At 46.7% G+C, this 21075-nt stretch overlaps 1 protein-coding gene across 6 annotated transcripts in view; it reads right to left on the bottom strand.

Moving 5' to 3' along the window:
- ARHGAP17 (Rho GTPase activating protein 17) overlaps positions 1 to 21075 on the bottom strand; it is a 91566-nt gene that overhangs the window by 25401 nt on the left and 45090 nt on the right. For all 6 annotated transcript variants that reach the window (XR_006776016.2, XM_045776460.2, XM_045776465.2 and 3 more), the window contains exons 7-15: positions 19165 to 19276; positions 15044 to 15112; positions 14802 to 14883; positions 9955 to 10082; positions 8048 to 8159; positions 7404 to 7485; positions 4964 to 5044; positions 3107 to 3220; positions 173 to 264 (exon numbers count right to left, since the gene is read on the bottom strand). Coding sequence is in view for 5 of the 6 variants with exons in the window: in XM_045776460.2 (XP_045632416.2) it covers positions 173 to 264; positions 3107 to 3220; positions 4964 to 5044; positions 7404 to 7485; positions 8048 to 8159; positions 9955 to 10082; positions 14802 to 14883; positions 15044 to 15112; positions 19165 to 19276 (872 nt within the window). In the remaining variant the exon portion in view is untranslated. The remainder of the gene's footprint in view (positions 1 to 172; positions 265 to 3106; positions 3221 to 4963; positions 5045 to 7403; positions 7486 to 8047; positions 8160 to 9954; positions 10083 to 14801; positions 14884 to 15043; positions 15113 to 19164; positions 19277 to 21075) is intronic.

Here is a 21075-nt window from a genome sequence, read left to right as displayed (position 1 = left end):
TGTGGATGCCAGTATGTCAAAGATGAACACAAGGGGTCTAAGAACAAACGTGAAGAAGTGAGACTAGTCACGTCCCCGCGAAGGGGCTCCTAAAGCATTTTCTTCTTTAAAGAAGTTTGTATACCATTATTGTGCTGCTTGGGCAGTCCGTGAAATTGAAAAGGTACTTTACCTTCAGGGAAGAACCAGTCTGCGTGCTGAATGATGGGCTCGATGACTGCAACTACGTGGACAGAGGTGGCCGCTGCCATTTCAGCCAGCGTTCTGAGAAGGACATTCACAAAGTTAGACCGCTTCCCCCGGGCAGCCTCTAATTTCTGCAGGTTGTGTCAGAGCAATTTAATGACTTTATTTTGTAATTTTTAAAAAAGACTTATTTATTTGAGAGAGAGAGTGAGCACGAGTGGGAAGGGCAGAGGGAGAGAGAATCTCAAGCAGACTCCTTGCCGAACGTGAGCCCAACGTGGGGCTCGATCCCAGGACCGTGAGATCGTGACCTGCACTGAAACGAAGAGTCAGAGGCCTAACTGACTGCGCCACCCAGGTGTCCCCAATTGAATTACTTTAAAACAAGAAAATATTTAAGCACAAATGCAAAAACTAGATCCATGGGGCTCTGGCCTCAACGTGTGGTGGTGATGCCCCAGGAGGAAAAATCACCCCAACTCGGCTGTCACTCCTTAGTCTGCACGTGCTGTGTTAACAGCGAGTGAGCTGGTGAACAATGGTGCGTCCAAGTGCTGATCTTAAGTTGGTTTGGAACAGGGTTCCAACCAGGCATTTTCCCGCTGGAGCAGTATTGCCCACGGTAGTCATCCTGTACGACTCAAGACTCCACTGACAATTTTGCCCACAATATAACCAAGAGTGTGCACTGTTTCGGTGTGCCCCTTACATCAGAAAACCTGAGCCCCCACGTTTACACAGACTATTATTTAAGGTTGCCATATCTGTGGACTGGTCTCAAGATGCGTGTTTGGAAGCTGAGAGTGTGAACGCCAGGGTTCAAAGGGAGGAAAATAGGTAAGAATTGTTATCCCTAGTGTCAAGGAGCTCACGTTCCAGTTGAGAGTCAGAATACCACAGAAGCCGAAAAGCTGCAAAGGCCTGACATTTATGGAGCACCCACCATGCTTCAGGGCATCGGGTTCCACACCTCATTTAATTTGATTTTTACAACACGGGGAGTTTTTCATACATGAGGACACTGAATAAACAAGCGGCCGGATCCCTGGTCTGACTGCCACAAACTGACTTCCTCCCTCTCTATCCCTCTGTCCGCTCTTCCCACTGGGAAGACCATTTTCACCCCAATTTCCAACCAAGTGAAAGTTCTAGCTCCTTTCGAATTCCAGCTTATAATGCAAGCAATCTCTACCTGCGAACTCTCCTCCCCGCCCACTCACACTTCCCTTCCGCCCTTCTGGACTCTCATCACCCTTGTGCATTAGAGCCCTGCTGGATTGGGGAGGAACTATCTACTCACGTTCTTGGCCAATTTTTCTTTTTCAGGAGATACTTCTTGCCTAATGAGTTGCCAGACCTTTTCATATATTCCAGACGCTTCTGGAGGAACGCCTTCCTAGCTTTGTGAATTATCATTTATTTAAGGCACTTTCTGACAGTTAGAAGTTTGTAGCTATTGACGAAGCCAAATCCATCCATTCTTAAATTTGTTTCTTATACCGATTTTATGTTTAGAAAATACTTCTCTATCCCAAGAGGTAAGTCATACTGACCTGCCATGTTTATGGCATCACTTTTTACATAATTAACTCTTTGGTCTACCTGGAATTTATTTGTTGTAAGACAGAACATATGTTCTTTGTATATCAGCGTATCGTTAACTTTGCTTTCTGACACAGGATCTTTGCAAATAATCTTATTAATACTTCCTGAAACAAGGTTGGGGGAACACTGAGTGAATAAATGAATGAAAGATTTTAATTCAGAAAGTCACTGCATTTTTTAATGGACACTTGAATCGCCCATGATTTTCCAATGTGAAGAACAATGATGGCGGTTGCAGGAGGGTGAGGAAGATTCAGGACACAGACGGTGGGCCCCGCCACTTCCCTGCTGTGCAACTTTAAGCAAGTTCCTTGTCCTCACTTGTAAAAATGAGGACAGAAGCAACTACTTCAAAAAGGGTACTTGTGAGGATTAGATGAGGTCATTATAACGCCAAACAGAATAAATATCAATGCTGATTTCCCAGGAGCTCTCTAGCTGGGATCCCAGACCCCTCACTTCTATTCCATCTGCATTTCTCAATGCCAACAAATTCCCTTTTTTTTTTTTTAAGATTTTATTTAGTCAGAGAGAGAGAGAAATCGCATGAGCGGGGTGAGCTGCAGAGGCAGAGGGAGAAGCAGACTCCCTCTGAGAAGGGAGCCCGACATGGGACTTGACCCCAGGACCCCCGGATCATGACCTGAGCCGAGGGCAGATGCTTAACCTACTGAGCCACCCAGGCGCCCCCAAAATTCTTTTTTTAAATGCCGTTTGATCAACTCATTCTTCTGCTTAGAAACCTTGATGCTGCGACATACGAGGCCCTTCTGAAGCTGGCTGCGGCTTCATAATCTCGGTCACAGTCCCCTGGGTCCTGTGCTCAGGTTCTACAAGACCACGTGACACCACCCCCACCCCCAAATTAGCGACCAGGCCCTTTCACACGCACACTACTTTTGCTCATTCGGGTCACACCTGCAGGGAGCTATTCATTCATCCAAGTACAACCCAAGTGCCTTCTCCCCTGCAGGGCTCTCCCTGCACTCCGCAGCCTGAGCTGTGTTCCTTCGGTAAGCGCCGTGGCCGTCGTAGTTTGTAAGGTCTACGGCAGCACCCCCACGTGCACAGACGTGAGCTCTGTCACGGTGCCACGGCCGTTCATCTGTCTGAATGCCCAAGAGCGGGGCCCTCTGAGCACTGTGCGGCCAGCGTCTGGGATGGGACCCAGCTCACGGCAGTGTTCTGAGAATGTTGGCTACGTGGAATGACCAGGTTCAGAAGCACAAGTCTGGAAGTGCATCTTACCCCGGAACGGGGGTCTGTTCCCATGCAGTGAGACTGAAATACCGTGATACGGGGACAGGTCACTTACCCCTCAGTCTTGGCCCATAATAAGTTTGGGCCTAACACAATCGCAATGTTGCTGGGAGTCATTTTATTGACGTCGCTGGTCTGAGCAAGTTTTGCAAGGAACTTGATTAAATACCTGGGGGAGGAAAGAGAAAGGGGGGAGGGCATGTTCTCGGAGATATTTCCAGGAACAGCATCCCGCCCTGGAGCTGAGCCCCAGCCTGCTCAGGTGCTAAGTGCAGAGAGGCGCTGAATGGGAATCTGGCTCCGGTTCCGTATCTTACAAAGTCCTGTGCTCTCTGTCTCAGACAACAGACTCCGTTAGGGCTCGGAAGAGGGCGACAGCTCACAAGAAAGCCTCCACAATTCAATCTCTATTCTGCTATGTGTTCTCAATCCACTTCTCCTTTGTGCCTATCGACCCCTCAGTAAATTACAATCTGATGAACAGTGGGCTCAACGTGTTTTAATACAAACATAAAAAAATACAAGCAGAGGGACACTGCTTAAAGGAAACTGTATTTGAAAATATTTTATGTGGTAATTATGAAAATGTCCAATTTGTCATACGGTTATAGTCTCTCCTATGTAAGCACAGCACTATGAAAACAAAAACCTAAGAATAACCCCACTATCTATGAATAGGGGGCTGATTAAATAAATTATGATATATCCATACAGCCATAAAAGATTGTTATGCACGGATATGGAAAAATCTTCAGGATGTATATTAAGCAAAGAAGGCAAAGAGAATGATGTCTACAATATATGCTACCATTTGGTCTCAAAATAAGAGGGAGGAGTGTGAGCAATGAATATATGCATGTGTGTGTATGTGAGAGATTTTTCACTGGACACCTTTTGAATCCTGAGCCATGGGCATGTGCTCCTTATTCAAAAAATAATTAGTCAAAATTATAAAGAGTAGAGCAAACAAAATAAGAGACCAAATCCCAAAGTACCAAGAACTACAATTCCATTTCCAGCATAAGGCATGGAACAGTCTGAGACTCTCTATAATTCCAAGCTGGGTGTACCTTATGAACTAAAGAGAGATATCATAAATATTAACGTACTTGTTAAGGCAAAGTTGGTATTTAAGGTGTCAAAAGGGAGTATTTAGCTTAGTTTAGTGGTAGAACCCAGGACTGAAATTAAAGGTCAGGTAACATGCCAGAAATGTCATCAGTAGAACATTTATCATTTTGAACCAAGTCCTTTTATGAACTTTTCTTTGGTTTTCAATACTTGGGCTACCTTTTATCCTTCTCTCTATGCTTCTTCAAAGACACAATTTAGGTCAAAAGGAAAATGGAGGTGAAATTCTAGAGATATATTCCATGGTAAATTTTCTTAGAAACAGTAATTCCACAAAGCAATCCATAATCTCCAGTTCTAGACATTTCATTTAACACGATGATTTATGCTCTATTAAAAATAAATTATGTAGCATATATAAAGCTATTGTAGAAAATAGAATTGTTGATTAATTTTTGCCTTTTACATATTGGACAATTTTTTAAAAATTTATTTAAGTAAGCTCTATGCCCAATGTAAGGCTTGAGCTCACGACCCTGAGATCAAGAGTTGCGGGCTCTACCAACTGAGCCGGCCAGGAGGCCCCCTACTGGATAATTTAGAGTCCGAATCCAACATGCAGTCAAGCCAACTTTCCATGAGAACTTTCTCCTAGGAGCTGCAGTGGTAAACTGACCAGGGGACTTAGCTGTTAATGCAGACGCAATGTGGATGCTTCACTCGGTGATATGCGTCCCAATAACATGCATCAAATCCCACTCCCAGAAACCCCCAGTTCCTCTCCGAAGCACTTGTATAGTGTGCTTGGAGGTTTAATTTGAAGGATGCCGGTCATACATACCTAAAGTTAACAAAATTTTGTGGTGGCAACTTTTGGCATGTTCTCCATAAATCCTGAAGTTTTTTGTCTTGATCCTGCACGCTGAGGAAAAGAAGAAACAAAATCTCTATTCATAACCCTTCATGAAGACAGAGCATTAGACAAACCCCCGAGTTAACAACAGGCTATGTTAACAGCGATGCCTTCCTTGACAGAGAGCACAGCTGGAAAACAGGACAGATTTGGAAATAAATAAATTTGGAGTCAAATACCAACTAAATCTTTAACTCTGAGAGTTAGTTAGCCTCGTCTAGACGCGGTCTCCTGATGCACCCGCCTGGGGATACGAACGTTGATTCTGCCAAGTGATGGGGAGGTTCCAGAGGCTTAACCCTGTGAAACCACTTGTGCCAAAGCCTGGCACACAGGAGACAGGACACCGCCGAAAATTCTGTCTAGGAAGGCGCCTATCTCCACGAGCGGCTTCCTGGACCTCAGCCCAGCCACAGGTGAGCTGGCTAAGCTCCCGGGCATCCAGACCCCCGAGACTTTCCCTGCCCTTAACTCCGCTCAAAGGCTCCAGGCCCAGCAGCCCTCTCCTGTCGTGAAGCAATCACAGGAGCTCTTCTGCTCTACGGTTTCCATGTGCAAACTTCCATCAACACAAAAGAGGGCCGGATGAGGCCGGTCACCTCTGCCCGCCAGCAGGAGAGAGCGTCAGCAGTTGCCCATACAATACACCTTTGGACCTAAAACGTCCTCCACAACTGGACCAATCTGGAGTGACAGGTAGGGGGTAAACATAATTATACATTAGAGGCCAGTCGACGTGTCACCAGGCTGCTGACATTTCTCATGTATGGAGAATCAGTACACCCAGAAACAGACACCTGCTTCGAAAAGTGTATCTTCTCACCGGAATGACGTCGGGAGTCTCGGAACTGAGAGAAGAATCAAGGAGCAGGAGGAGTGGAGCAGGCCACCCAATACAGGAGACCCTAGAACGCTCTCCTACTTGACACTTCTCTTGGGTTCCCCCTTTTTTTTTTTTTAAGATTTTATTTATTTGACAGAGAGACACAGCGAGAGAGGGAACCCCAGCAGGGGGAGTGGGAAAGGGAGAAGCAGGCTTCCTGCAGAGCAGGGAGCCCGATGCGGGGCTCGATCGCAGGACCCTGGGATCGTGACCTGAGCTGAAGGCAGATGCTTAACGACTGAGCCACCCAGGTGCCCCTCTTGGTTTCCCTTTATTCAGCCCCACAAACATGGACTTTTAAAACAGGCTGGGCCACATGCAGGTGCCAAGGATATGACCGTGACTACGAACTTACTGACTTTTAAAAAAATATTTTATTTATTTATTTGTCAGAGAGAGAGAGAATGAGAGCACAAGCAGGGGGCGCAGCAGGCAGAGGGAGAAGCAGGCTCCCCCCCGAGCAGGGAGCCCGATGCAGAACTCGATCTCAGAACCCCAGGATCACAACCCGAGCTGAAGGCAGACACTTAACTGACTGAGCTACCCAGGCGTCCCTTACTCTGACTTTAAAAACCTTACCGACGGGGGTAGAGGCACCTGCCATAGAAGCCTAACTGATCAGACCTGGCGGCCCATCTGCTGGGAACGGGTGACAGTGGCGAAAGACAGGGGAAGGGGAGGAGGGGACGGGAGATCTGTTCCTCCTCCCTTAGGGGTGAGGAATTAGGCACCTGCGGGAGGAGGTGAGTCAGAACCACGAGGCACAAGCTGACAAGGAGGCAGTCTGGCCGGCCAGAGAGAAGCCTCTGGGACTTTTTGGACAAGGCTGCCAACAGCTCCTGGTACACGGAAGCTGGGGGTGGGGGAGAAGGAGCAAAAGATAGGGACACAGTCTTTGGCGCAGATGGGGCTGGGCCTGAGTTCCCACTCTGCCCATGACTTGCTGTTCCTTGGGCCCCATGCCTCCCCCAGCCTCAGTTTCCATGTCTGGAAAATGAGGCTAACCACATCTATCTTTTATGTCATTGGTCATGGATGACAGGAGGTAATGGGTGTCAAGATTAGTATGTACTGAGCACAAGTAAGCATTAACTGTCATTACTAGTACTGTCAACACTGTATTACTGCACGGCTGAGTTTCCCCATGGCTCGCCAGGCACATCGCCATTGGCCAGTATGACACCTGTCCCCGCGACAGGGCTTTTTTCCATCTAAAAGGAGCTTGTGACCAGCTGCTCTATTAATGTGGGTCGCACTCTATGTCTTCATCCATATACATCACTCGAATTGAAGTGCTGACTCTCCCACACTAATAATAATACTCAATATTTTCACCCGACACGTAAGACCTGAGGCACATACTATTTAACACATGTGCTATTTTAATGTTATTTTATGACCCCTGAGAGTAAGATGACTCACAAAGGGGACATAATATGCCATCATTTCCTTTAACTTTGAAAACTCGGTGTTCTTTAAACTTACCTTGCAACTTGTGTCCATTCTTCATACAGGTTAAAAGTCATCAAAGGTTCAGGCAGTTCCCGTAAATAGGACTTTAAAGCACCTGAAATTGGTAACACTCACTTTGAGTATGTCCAGGGGTAAGCCTGGGAATCTCGGGACATATTATTTTTTGCAAATTGAAACGATCTCAATTATAACCTGCCAAGAATATCTAGAACGAGCCATGAATCAGCGGGAGAAGCTGGAGCACGAAGTGTTCCTAAAACAAACTCCGGCCCTTGCAAGATAGATGGAGGGTCAGTGGAAAATGAAATTAGCTTCAAAGTCACCTTCTAATGGACATCATTTCCCCAGGCAGACCTAGACTGTGAAGGAGAAAGAAGGGAAGGAAATACAAGCAGGTCTTTAAATAGTTGGGTTATAAGCTACCTTCACCTTTACTTAATAATCAGGAAAACAAACAAAGGAGGAAAAAGGGGTGTGTGGGCGGGGTGTGTACCCTTATTCAGTTTTATTTGTCATTTCAGTTTGTCCAATTAAACCTATATGGGGAGACCATTTCAATTTTATCTGTCACTAATCTGAAAATGAACATTGGATTGTTACCTGGTGATCTGAGACGGGACCCCCCCCCTCCCCGAGGGTAACTCCTCGCGGCTCACCTGCGACAGCATGAGGGTCAGAGTAGAACTCATCCAGGTGGGAAGTAGAACAGTCTAACGCAGCTTTCAGTTTCTTTAACTTGGAGGCCCCAGCCCCAATTCGGAAAAGGCCCTAAAGACAACAAAAAGCCATTAGCATCAAGTTCAAGTTGTGGGCTTTACACTGAGCAGCAGTTCACATCTGATGCAAGAGCCTTCCGCCCCAGCCCGACTCCCACACACCTCATCTTTGAGGGCAGGGACGCTGCCTGCCTTGCAGGGCGACCAGGAAGGAGGACGGGACCGAACACAGGCAGGCAGAGGGGCAGACCGACAGGCAGAGAGCAGTTCATTCCTGATCGGTGCGAGCTCTTGCCCTGCCCCATTGCTAAAATATCCGTGCCTATTAGAAATCCATTTAAATGCAGTATTTTATACTTCCACAGGGTTGACTGCTATAGGTTTCCTAAATTTAGGATTTTTTTTTAATTGACATCTAATGAAAAATTGCTAGGCTAGGCTGTTTGTCATTTTCACTGCCCTAAATGTTACTTAGAGAAGAACACATGAAGGTCAACCAAGAAAGACGGGACTATGAAGACACTGGCCCAGGAGTTATAAGGCGTGGTTTTAAGCAAAATTAATCTAGGCAGGGTTTCTCAGCTCAGTAGTGCTGACATTTCAGGCTAGATAATTCTTTGTTGCGGGGGCCTGTCCTGTGCACTGTGACCCGTCTAACAGCAGCCCCGGTCTCCATCACTAGAGCCATTAGCAAACCTGCCTTCAAACCTGTGACAATCAAAAATGTCTCCAGACCTTGCCAAATAGCTCCCAAAGGGGACAGCATTGGCCCCGGCAGAGCAGCTCTGATCTCGGCTACTAGAAGTTGGGGGTCACATCAGTGGGGGCTGGGCAGTGCCTGGAAGCAAACACGAGGAGGGCTTCTGGGCTGTTCCTTAATCTGGGTGCTGACCGCACGAGTGGGTTCAGTTTGTGGAAACTTCTCAAGCTGTTCACTTATGATACATACACTTTCTATGTATATTATACTTCAGTAAGGTTTTTAAAAGGAAAAAAAAAAAAGACTTGGTGTTTGATTTTACCCCCTACCATGCACTCACTCACATATGAACACAAGAAGTAACAAGACCTGCCCTGCTTGGTAAGTGGAGTTTGGGGGGTAAGGATTCCATAACATAAGTACGTAAATACCCCCACCAAAATGCATAGTACTACCCAAATGTAATATGCTGCTATAAGCAAACTAAAGCTCACGGAAGCTCTGGTCCTAGCGCCTCATGAAATTCAGTGTCATGGGGGCACCTGGGTGGCTCAGCCCATTAAGCATCTGCCTTCTGCTCAGGTCATGATCTCAGGGTCCTGGGATCGAGTCCCATGTCAGGCCCTCTGCTCAGTGGGGAGTCTGCTTCTCCCCCTCACTCTCCCTCCTGTGCTCTCCCTTTCTCGCTCTCTCAAATAAATAAGATCTTTTTAAAAATTAAGGGGCGCCGGGACACCTGGGTGGCTCCATCAGTTAAGCATCTGCTTTTGGCTCAGGTCATGATCCCAAGGTCCTGGGATGAAGTCCCGAGTCGGGCTCTCTGATCCACAGGGAGACTGCTTCTTCTCCCTTTGCCTCTCTCTCTCTCATGAGTACATAAATAAAATCTTGTAAAAAAGTTTTTTAAAAAATGAAATTCAATGTCATGAATCACAACCAGAGTCGAAAATGAAACAATCAAGTGGGGCCAAAGAAAGTCAGAGAGCACCACAAGCGGAAAAGGGAAATGTTCTGTGAAACTCGTTTCATTCAGTGTCTGTTCCAGGGATCATGTGCAGGGGACCAATTTAAAATGTGGGTCACGGAGACCATAGCTGGAAAGCCGTCAGGTAGGTGGTGGCAGGCGGGGCCCCCAAGCGCTGCTCACCTCCTCCTTCATGCCTGTCTCCAGGAGCAGCATGACGCAGGCTTCGATGGGCAGGGCGATCTCACGGCCACTCCGCTTTAGGTGTTCTTCCAAAGGCGTCCCAAAGGCTGGCTTTTCCGCCCACTTATCTAGAGTAGCAAACCGTCCAGTAAGATTCGCAGCAATCTCATGGCATCACTGGGGAGTTTTTTTTCCTCCCCAAACTACCAAAGAGGATTTTTTTTTTTTTTTTTTTTAAGCAAACCGGTAGTTGAGGCTTTGGGAAAAGGGGAAGCATCTGTTCTGTCTGCTTTGGTTATTTACCATGTACTAGAGCAAGAATAGGTCCCAGGCTGGGGGGTTACTTGCGGAACAGAGCCCTGAACGCCCTCCAGGTCGAGCTGCCCAGCAGAAGGCGCGATGGGGCTCCTGCACGGGACACGTGGGCTGCCTGGCGCTAACCCGAGGACCCGTCTGAGCACACTGATTTCACTGGAAGGAAATTTACTCTCGCCATGCAAAGCGGCACTGGCCTTCCATCTCCAGGACAAGAACTGGACTCCTTCAATGTGAAAGAGGAAATAACTTCTTAAGATTTTAAACACAAGCCAAGCGTCATCACACAAGACCGGAAGATGGCCGATGTGAACTCATATTAAATGCAACGTCTCCGGGACATGCAGTGCTTCCGAATGCTGCCACCCCCGCCCGGTCCCGGACATTCCGGGTAGGAAACCACGCTGTATCCGCAGCCCCCAAGCAGCTGAGGCTGAAGCCTGTGCCAGCAGGAAAGCAATCGTTTATATTACTTTGGGGTCGCACACTCTGCTTCATTCCACAAGAGACGGGAGGTAGCTTAGCAGGAGGACGCACAATAGAGCGGTGAAACGGAAACGAGAGTCTCGCGAATGGACGAATTCCGTTAGAACGAGAAGTGTTTGGTTGGGTTTGGCCCGCCGGTGGGTCCATACAGATCTCGTGCTGCCTGAGACGCACACGGACACAGAAGAGGAGAAACCGGTCCATGGAAGCTACTCTGCTGAGCAACACTTAGTTCTTTCCAGTGACGGGAAGGGTTCACGTCCTTCTCGGCACCGTTAATGGGGTTAACGTCGTGCAGCCACTTTGCTGTTCGAACCTTGGGTTCAAAGCAGGCAGAAGGACTCTCATGTGACCATTTACACTTGGCTACACGGAAGAGCAGGGACAGGCCCGATCGCGTGATCTGCACACAGGGGAAGGAAGAAGAGGGAACCCCGCCAGGTCCACGGGCCCAAGAGCTTGTACAAGGTTAAAATAGATGGAAAGAGCAAGGGGACTCCAGGTCGAAGAGGGGTGAGGGCAAGGGAGGTGGGGCCCTGACCCTGGCCCCGCCCCGGCCAGTGTAATTCTTAGAAGCAAGAGCGTCTGGGGGCCTGGCCCTTCCCTGAGACCAGTCCTTCCCCTGCATACGTTGTCCCTTTTATCTAAATGATTCTCAACACAAGTAGAAAATGGCCGTGAGACTCGTCCCCTGGGGGTGGGGGCGGTGCCTCAGAATCCCCAGGGGAGTTCTGCAAATGGCACCTGCCATCACATCCACCACATGTCTGACCCCATGGTGGCAAGAGCTGGGCATTCTCCAAACCCCCACCGGGACTTTCTTGGAAACGCTCTACAGCGTGCCCCCCGCCAACCTTGGTGTGACACTGATAGAGGGCGGTCGTGAGAACCAGTCATCTAGACAACTGCTGAGCCAGATCACCCAAAGGGTGTTGGCATCTCCAACAACGGACCTGCTAAGTGCCGGGGGCTGCAGCAGCACCCCAAGCTCACAGAGACTCCCCACCCTTCTAACTGGGAAGAAAAGACAAGACATACACGTAAACATACAACAGTCATTAACAAGACAAGACATGTTTGCTAAGTTGTAGCCAGAAAATGGTACAGATCAGGGTTGCAGATGCTGGTGCCCACTGCGGCCAGGGAGGCCCCCGAGGTGCTGAGTCAGGCTGGGGGCATGGGGTCCGCTGAAAGGCAGCCTCCTGCCAGACTTCCGGGACTTCCAAGAGAAGCCAGAAATTAGATTGTTATGTGAAGGCGTCTGGTGTTTAAATGATGGCAGAATTTTTTGGAAAATGAGATACGGCTGTTTGTGACTTCTGGCATGACCACAGATGCTAGAGCAACTCGGGAGACGAAGTGTTCACTGTTGGCTTCGAGGAGGGGAGCTGGGGGGTCTGAATGAAACAGACCAGGGAAGAAGGGCTGAGAAAAGACCAGGGATCTTGAGTCTTAGAATTTACACTTGATTCCATAGCTCTTACCCAAGGTGACAAGGTCCCGGAGCAGGGGGGACGGCTGTGGGTGGAGCAGAAGGCTCAGCAGAGGGCAGAAAGGACAGACCCCGGCTACAGAGTATGGGAAGGGAACGACAAGAGGGCTCCAAAGTCAAGCCACGGTTTGGAGGGAGGTGGCATCCAGGAGACACAGAGGAGAAAAGGATGGCTGGTTTTGGGGGAAGAATCGGCTTGCTTTCTGGGATGCCTGGAGTCTCAGGCGACAGCCAGAGCCTCAGAGGGAACCAGCGCTGAGGTGGCTATGAGGGTGAAGATGCGGACGACATGGGGGCTGGCACCAGGAGGGGGCTCTAGGGACAAAGGGGTCAGGCGGGGACGTGCACAGCCCCAATAAGGAAAGATACAATCAGGTGCAATGAGGGGCACACATTCCATCAAAGGAGAGACAGCCCAAGCCACATCAAATGCCAGGATCTGACAATTAAGAGCCTCTGGTCCACTGGGAACTGCAGTATTTTTTACTCTGAATAGAAGGGTGACTGGGAGCAAAAGGGTGACTGGGAGCAGAAGCGTGACTGCACAGTGTGAAGGGCTGGCCGGTGGAAACGAGTCATTCAGACAGCCTGCCAGAAGAACAGAGGAGGATAAGATTTAGAGGGGCACCATGCTGCAGACAGGCAGGTACCAAGTCCGGTCAGCTGACCGTGCGTGTGAGCTCAGGTTGCACGGGGGCGCGGCAGCTGTGGGGTCAAGGTGGTTTTTTTCTCTACCGTAAGGATGCTCTGAGTCTTTCTGAAAACAGAAGAAGAAAAAGGAAGAGGAAGACAGGAACTAAGAGAACAGGGAAATGGGAGGACAGGCAGAGGTGGAAGGGGTTGAATCCCAAGGCTTGGCAACCTCGGAGAGAAAGATAGATCACATTTCCTTCACTGGGTTTCTGCCCCCACACCCCTGCTCCTTGTTCCATCCTCAGCTTCCTTCCTGCCCTCTTCCTGATCCCTGTTACTTGCTGGCACACTTCTCTAGGGAAAATAGCCTTGGGAAAAAAATAGTTCAAAAAAAAAATGTCCACGGGATGCCTGGGTGGCTCAGTCAGTTAAGCATCTGCCTTTGGCTCAGGTTTTGATCTCAGGATTCTGGGATCGAGCCCTGCATCGGGCTCCTTGTATGGGGAGCTGCTTCTCCCTCTCCCTCTGCTGCTCCCCTCTCATGCTCTCTCTCTCTCAAATAAATCAATAAAATCTTCAAAAAAAAAAAAAAAGTCCTGCTCATGAAACCCAATCTTCTCTTTTTTTGTGCTTGTTCGTCAGCTCCAAACCAGACTTTAATTCATGCAAAGGCTAAGATGATGATGGTTCCTATTTTGTCCCACACAGGACCAGGCACATGGTAGGTTCCCCACAGATGCACACTCTTGGCATTTGGGACTTGCGCCGCAAGAGCCTGCCCCTTGCAAGGCTGAATGTTTGCCAGCAGCTTCATTCCTTTGCACTGCGATTCAACCTCGTCATCGGCAAACAAGGAGATCAGATCAATTAGAAAAGCAAGGGCGGCTCATCCTAGGAAGAGTCAATCAGACGCATTTACTCAAGATGGCTGAAGATCTGACTATGCAGGTGGTCAAGATCTAGAATTTTCTAATTCTACCATCTAAAACCTTTCAGGCACAAAGCCAGAAGCTGTTGGGACCTCCTCAAACTGAGAGAAGTGACGTTCTTGAGGGTGCCAGTGTGTGTGCACACCCACAACACACACAACCCACCCACACACTTGCTGACTCGCTTTCCAGATCACGGAGTCACCACGCTCAAACCTCTTCAGCTCAAGACCAAAGGTTCTGCAGGGGGAAACTAAGCTCCCGATGTGGGGTCTACACAAGCAAAAGAGTACGACAGGGCCAGAGAAGACACAGCAACTTCTGCCCCAGCTGTGTTTACTGATTTCTGCTGGGAGATGCTCTGGTGGCAAATCAGAGAGTTAAGAGTCAAAAGCTTTAACGTGCAGGTAAAACCAAGCATCAGGAGAAAGCTCAGTCCACTCATGACCTGTGGGTGAGATCGGCGGAGAGCCTGATGTGTGGGCAGGATGTGAGTGCTAAGAACCAGAGCCTTGTAGGACCGCAAGGAAGAGGGGGACAAGGAGGTCATGGCCTTATGATTCAGTCACACCAATGAGGGGCTAGCAAGTACTGGTTTCTAAAATTCCTTTTAGAAGGTCCACAGTATTTTCCCCAGAATGTATGCTCTTGGAATCACAGGATCAGAATTAAACCCAAATGGACCAAATAATGGACTCAGAAAAGGATAAGACGGGAAAACATGTACAGGCACCCGCTCCCCACAAAGGATCCAGCTTTCTCAACTGAAGAGGTCAGAAGAGCTGCGAATGTCTCATTAGTAGGTTAATCTGGGTTTGGAAGAAATTAGAGAACGCGGCGAGGAAAGATGAAATTATGCTGGGAGTGCTCTCCTAGGCAGAGAGGCGTTATCCAGAGGAAGTGCATGCAAAGGAGTCAGGAGGCAGAAAACAGAGGCGGAAGTGGCAGAGGCTTAGGAAAGGGGGCATCAGCCAGCACACAGGTTACATTACCTTGATGGGCTCGCATTTCGGGAAGGGCCTTTTCTAAGACTGCTAATGCTTTTCTATGGTAATCTGCTTGGGCTTCTAATAACTGAGAACAGACCCACATTCAAAAACAAAAGTAACGTTAGCATCGGATGGACACACACACAATGGCTGAGCAAAACCAAAAATGAAAACTTTTACAAAAAAAAGCTAAAACAACTCAATTTTTACAATGCTTTCATATTTTGGCAAGGCGAGGTGCTTACCGTAACAAAGAATTTGCCATACTCCCCTTCTTTGGCCATAAAGTTGTACATATCTGCTGCAAGTTGATCCTGGTGAGTGGAAGAGAAGACAGGTCACTGAAGAAAATGGCATCTGAGAATTAATATCCATGGGCTCTTCAAGAAAAATGTCATGGAAAGAGCCACGGATTGGTGGCTATCTAGGCGCCCCTGTTTTATACTTTTGATATTTGAACTAATGTAGAAGAATTGCTTATAAAAAATAATTCGTTTAAAAGTGACAGATTGGGCAATTGGAGATATATATATATATATGCCTAATTTTCCTTTATATTAGAATTACATTCTAACTATATTCAATATATTCTAATTATATATATCCTAGATTGTATTTGAATTACATATGTATGTATTTATAAAATGTACTGCCTTCTGTTTTTAGTACCAAGGTGCACAAATTAACACGAAGGCCCTCTTATTTAAGAAAAAATCTGGACATGCTAGTTTGGAGCGACAAACATTCTTTTAGCATAACCAGGAAAGCAACAGAGTAAATTCATGGAGCCCCATTCCTACATCCCCAAAAAAGAGAGGGAGAGAAAGAAAAGAGAAAGAGGACAGGGCAGGGCAGAGGAGAAGAAAGAAAACAAGGGAAGAGAAAAGGCCTTTCACTCATATGTGGAATTTAAGAAACAAAACAGATGAACATAGGGGAAAGAAAAAAAAAAGAGAGAGGGAAGCAAACCATAAAAGAGACCCCCCCCTTTTTTTAAGTAGGCTCCATGCCCAATATAGGGCTTGAACTCACAACCCTAAGACCAAGAGTCACATGCTCTACTGACTGAGCCAGCCAGGAGCCCCGAAGAGAGTCTTAACTATAGTAAAAAACTGAGGGCTGCTGGAGGGAGAGGGGCAGGAGGATGGGCTAGATGGGTGATGGGTGGGCACCTGTTGTGATGAGCACGGGGTGTTATATGTAAGTGATGAATCACTAAATTCTACTCCTGAAATTAATATTATACTGTATGTGAACTAACTAGAATTTAAATAAAAACTTGAGGGATGCCTGGGTGGCTCAGGTTGAGCCTTCAGTTCAGGTTGAGATCTCAGGGCCCTGGGATGGAGCCCTGTGTCAGGCTCCCTGATCAGCATAGAGTCTGCTTGAGATTCTCTCTTCCCCTCCCTCTGCTCTCCCCCTCTGACCCTCCCCACGCTCAACCCCGTGCATGCTCTCTCTCTCAAAGGAATAAATAAAATCTTAAAAAAAAAAAAAAAAAAAAAGAACAGAAAAGACCATGAAGCCTTGAGCCTGGTGAGGTGAGGAACTGTAACGGACAAGTACACTCATATCACACAAAAGATTCCCAAGAAGCAATACCTTTGAAGACAGGGCAGATTAGGAAACATCCACTCAGCAGTGTATAGAAAGACTAGAGTGTATGTGTTTTGCATTGGGCTCTGGGTCTGGGAAAGTAAAAACATTTCCGTGGATTTTACAAACACAGATCTGCCTTCATGAGGCTCTGAATTTTGAGTTTACTATACATGTGGTCCAGGGATCCTCAAACTGAGAAATTTAGTTAAAAATGGCCTTGAGGGGTGCATGGGTGGCTCAGTTGGTTAAGCATCTGACTTTGGCTCAGGTCATGATCTCAGGGTCCTGGGATCAAGCCCCGCATCGGGCTCCCTGCTCAGTGGGGAGTCTGCTTCTCCCTCTCCCTCTGCCTCTCCCCCTGCTCATTCTCTCCCCTCCCCTCTCAAATAAATAAATAAAAATCTTTAAAAAAAAATGGCCTCAAACTGGTAAAACTCTCTGGGGAGAATCACTCCCAATACCTAAGAGTCCCACAGACAAATTCTCTCTTAGAAGGAGCTCACAATACAAAATTGCAAAATCTGTGATATAAAATTTCGAAACACAAGAGGAAACAATCCACCAAGAAGCTAACTCCCATCACTCTCACAGAGGAAACAGAATTACCAAAGACTGTGGCTGTAAGTATATATAAAATGATTAAACATTAAAGAAGAAACAGGCACTGGAAAACAATAAGGCACTGTCAAAAAGGCTGACTTAGAAGAATTAGTACTGAAATGTACAGTAAATGGAATTCAAACCTCGACATTAATTAGTTATACAGTAGATGAGACCTAGCTAAAGAGAAAATCAGTGAAAAAGAACTTAGATCCTAGGAAATTACCTAGAAGTTCAGCCTACAGAGAGAGACAGAAACTATTTTCATAAGTTTTCACCATTTGAAATGAGAAGTTATGGCATGGAAGTTGAGAGAAGACATATTAGCCCATAACAAACTAGTTCAGACTCCTAAGACCTTTGCCAAATTTATGTCCGACAAGTAGACGATAGCCGAGATCCAGGTTAGATTGGATCTGAGGAATGCTATGTAAATGACACTTGCGAAGCTACGACTCTTCTGAACAGGAATCAGCCGCTACGGGACTATTTTATCAGAAGCATTTATCTGAATATCCACGTTTTAAATGCAAAGGCTATATATGGCATGACTCTGTTGAGTTCCGTTTTAATTCCTACTCATGACATTATTTTAAACAAGTCATTTTACTGCAGTTAAAGGATCTGAAAGTTCACTATCTTGAAGAATGAGTTACAGTATGACCTGAACAAACTAAACTATTATAGTCCTAACACGATCTAAAAGAATAGACACCATTTTCAGAAAATGACAAGTAATAAAGGGGAAGAAAAACTCAGATCTTAAGATTCACCAAAGACCTGTTTCTTTACCACCTCAAATAACATTTGGAACAGGATCTATCTTCACAGATAGTTGTACAAAGAAAGAGATCACTTAACCATTTAATCTGGAATTTATTTTATGAAATAAAAAGTTCTATTCCTCCCAACTACAAACCAATTGTCCTAGCAATATTTAAAAATAATCCTTTCCTTCTCTGTGGATACATGATGACCCCCCTTTACTATATATTCAATTGTGTAAAATAATAGCGTTGATTCTAGAAAACCTATCTTATTCCACAGATCTAGTTTTGTGCCTCTTGTGCATTTTTTTTTTAAAGATTTTATTTATTCGACAGAGATAGAGACAGCCAGCGAGAGAGGGAACACAAGCAGGGGGAGTGGGAGAGGAAGAAGCAGGCTCACAGCGGAGGAGCCTGATGTGGGGCTCGATCCCACAACGCCGGGATCACGCCCTGAGCCGAAGGCAGACGCTTAACCGCTGTGCCACCCAGGTGCCCCTCTTGTGCATTTTTTTAAAAGATTTTATTTTGGGGGGTGCCTGGGTGGCTCAGTCCATTGAGTGTTTGATTCTTGGTTTTGACTCAGGTCATGATCTCAGGACCGTGAGATCGAGCCCCACGTAGGGCTCTGCACTCAGTGGGGAGCCTGCTTGAGATTCTCTCTCCCTCTTCCTCTGCCCCTTCCCTGGTTGTGCTCTCTCTCTCTAAATAAATAAAATCTTAAAAAAATTTTTTAAAATTTATTTTTAAATAATCTCTACACTCAATATGGGGCTCAAATTCACAACCCTAAGATTGGGAGTCTCACGCTCCATTGACTGAGCCAGCCAGGCACCCCTATTGTGCACTGTTTCAATTGCTGTAACTTTATATGTTTTGCTGTGGTTTCCTCCCACTTTTTTTTTTAACCTATTCTTTATTTTAAATAAGCTTGGACAGTTTTGTCATTTTAAAAAATATCCTACTTGAATTTATTTTATTTTTTAAAATTTTTAAAATAGATTTTATTTATTTATTTGAGAGAGAGAGAGGGTACGAGTGTAGGGGGGTAAGTGCAGAGGGAGAAGCAGACTCTCTGCTGAGCGGGGAGGCCGATGCAGGGCTTGATCCCAGGACCCTGGGATCATGACCTGAGCTGGAGGCTGATGTTTAACCAACTGAGCCACCCAGGCGCCCCCTACTTGAATTTTTTTTAAAAGAATGTTTTATTCTGATTATAAAGTAATGCAGGATCTTAGAAAAGAAAGAAAGAAGAAATTAAAAACCACGTTTCCTATCATTCGGAGTATTCTGATAGGACTTATGTGAAACACTAAATAATCTGCAATATTTGACCTTTCACCTGTCATTTGCAAGAACCAGACTGATGCAACTATGTATTTATCAGGGAAGTCTTATACCTTGCACAGTTCTACTTTATTTCCAGCTTCATCCATCTCTTCCTTTAGGGTATCTATTTTTGACGGAAGCCCCTGGAAGTTGGTTCCTGAAGATTTGTGAGCCTGGTTCCACCTGCAAAACATGGGGCCAACCAGCGTCTGAGAACTAGCTGCACATTCTCGACCTTGCAGAGTCAAGGCCCTCAGGGAGACAGGCTCTTTCTCCAAAACAGATTTGACCTGGGATAGGCAGCATACCTAGGATGCCAGCCTCTCTTGGGTTTATCCTCCAGGAATGGAAGCAAGCAAAAAGAGCCAGGAGCTCCGCACCATGACAGGACTCCCACATAGCTGTCTGCTCTGTGTATAATCTACCACATTTGTCTCATACACGCCCCACTGCTGGAAATATGCCGTGAAACCCCTTTCCGGTAGTGTCCAATCGTGACATCCTTGCCATGCAACACCCCTGCGCTTTCCTGCTTTGACCTGGAATGCTCCCGTGCCACTGGGAGTCATCCCGCTCTTGGGCTCCTATGACTCTTCCTGCTACCATCCTCATCTGTGATAACTTCCAGCGAGTAAAACCCAGAACTTTGGTCAAGCAGCTAACAAACCATAGCTAGGAAAGTGCTTGTAGAATTAAAAACAGTTGCTAGAATTAATATTCTAAAGACCAAATTTACAGCAAATTTGAAGCATAATGCAGAATATTTACATTCCCCTTACGGTCGGTCAGAAGGACTTTAAAAAGGAAGAATGATACCATAGCAAGAGTCGGTGAGTGCAGGGGGGATAGTGATCTAGAACAATTTCGACGTGGTTTTCAAGTACGCTTTGACCTTCTGTTTGAGTATGGATTATGTCTGCTATTCTAGAAAGTTCCAGCAATTTAAATGTAAGCATGGATATTATAGAGATGAAAACCCATGCTAGCAACTCATCAATCTTCCCAGCTGCCGCACTGCCCCCCCTCCCCCGCCCGCAAATGGTATGCTCTGCCTTCTCTCCAGTTCCTGATGTGAGGCACTCCTCCAAAGCAGGGCGGCTTTGGCGAGTTTGCCAAAGCTAAGCTTGGCAATGCCGTGTAGGGGGCAGAGCATGGACTTCGGAGTCCGACATGCTCAGGTTTGAAGCCTGTCTCCCATCACTCGCTGTGTGACCTTGGGCAGCGACTTAACGTCTCTGTGCCTCCGTAATCTCATCTGTCAAACAAAGATAACAAACACCGTCTGCCTTGCAGAACCATCATAAGGAATCGGGGAGAGAACAAATGTATATATGCATGTGAATGTGTGTGCAGATAATATCTGCCATAGAATGGACTCCTACTTAGAAAATAAGCAGCAATTCGTCATTAGCTATGATCATTTCCTTCCAGGGAAGAGCCACAGGAGTAAGTAAAGAAGAAATATTCCATGGTTTGCTTCTCCAATACCTGCTTTGATTGGTGAAGTGAACAAGACCGTGGATGCAGATCAAGAATCCGTCCTGAAATCCCCTCCAGGACACATGTACCGTCCATGTAAAATTTCTGGCACATGAGCATCTATAATGTCACTCAACCAACCCCAGCGAGGGGGCACGGGCGGCCTCGTTTAATTAACCATTAGAACACGCTTCCTTAGCTGGAGCAAAAAAAAAATCGACCCCAGGGTGGACTCCACTCCTGGTCTCGGCCCAGAGGATTCTCATCACAGGTGCACACGTGACAAGGAGACAAGACAGTGGACTTTAAGACAGGACCCTAGCTCGGACATTCATCATCTCTGAGGCCTGAAGCGAGTCGCATGGGTACTCTGTGCAGGTTCCTCCTTGATCTGTAAAAGAAGTCTCTTCTCTAGAGGAAGGGGTGTTACCTAACCCCCTGAGCCCTGCCCCCTCTCCAAGCCTCACTGAGGGGCCTCTGCACTTAGAACCTAGCATGGAGTG

Source organism: Ursus americanus, chromosome 2, assembly GCF_024610735.1.
Source record: "Ursus americanus isolate L20-20 chromosome 2, mUrsAme1.1.p, whole genome shotgun sequence".
NCBI classification, from domain to species: Eukaryota; Metazoa; Chordata; class Mammalia; order Carnivora; family Ursidae; genus Ursus; species Ursus americanus.
The sequence above is the reverse complement of the archived record's forward strand: the minus strand, read 5'-3'. Positions and strand labels throughout refer to the sequence as shown.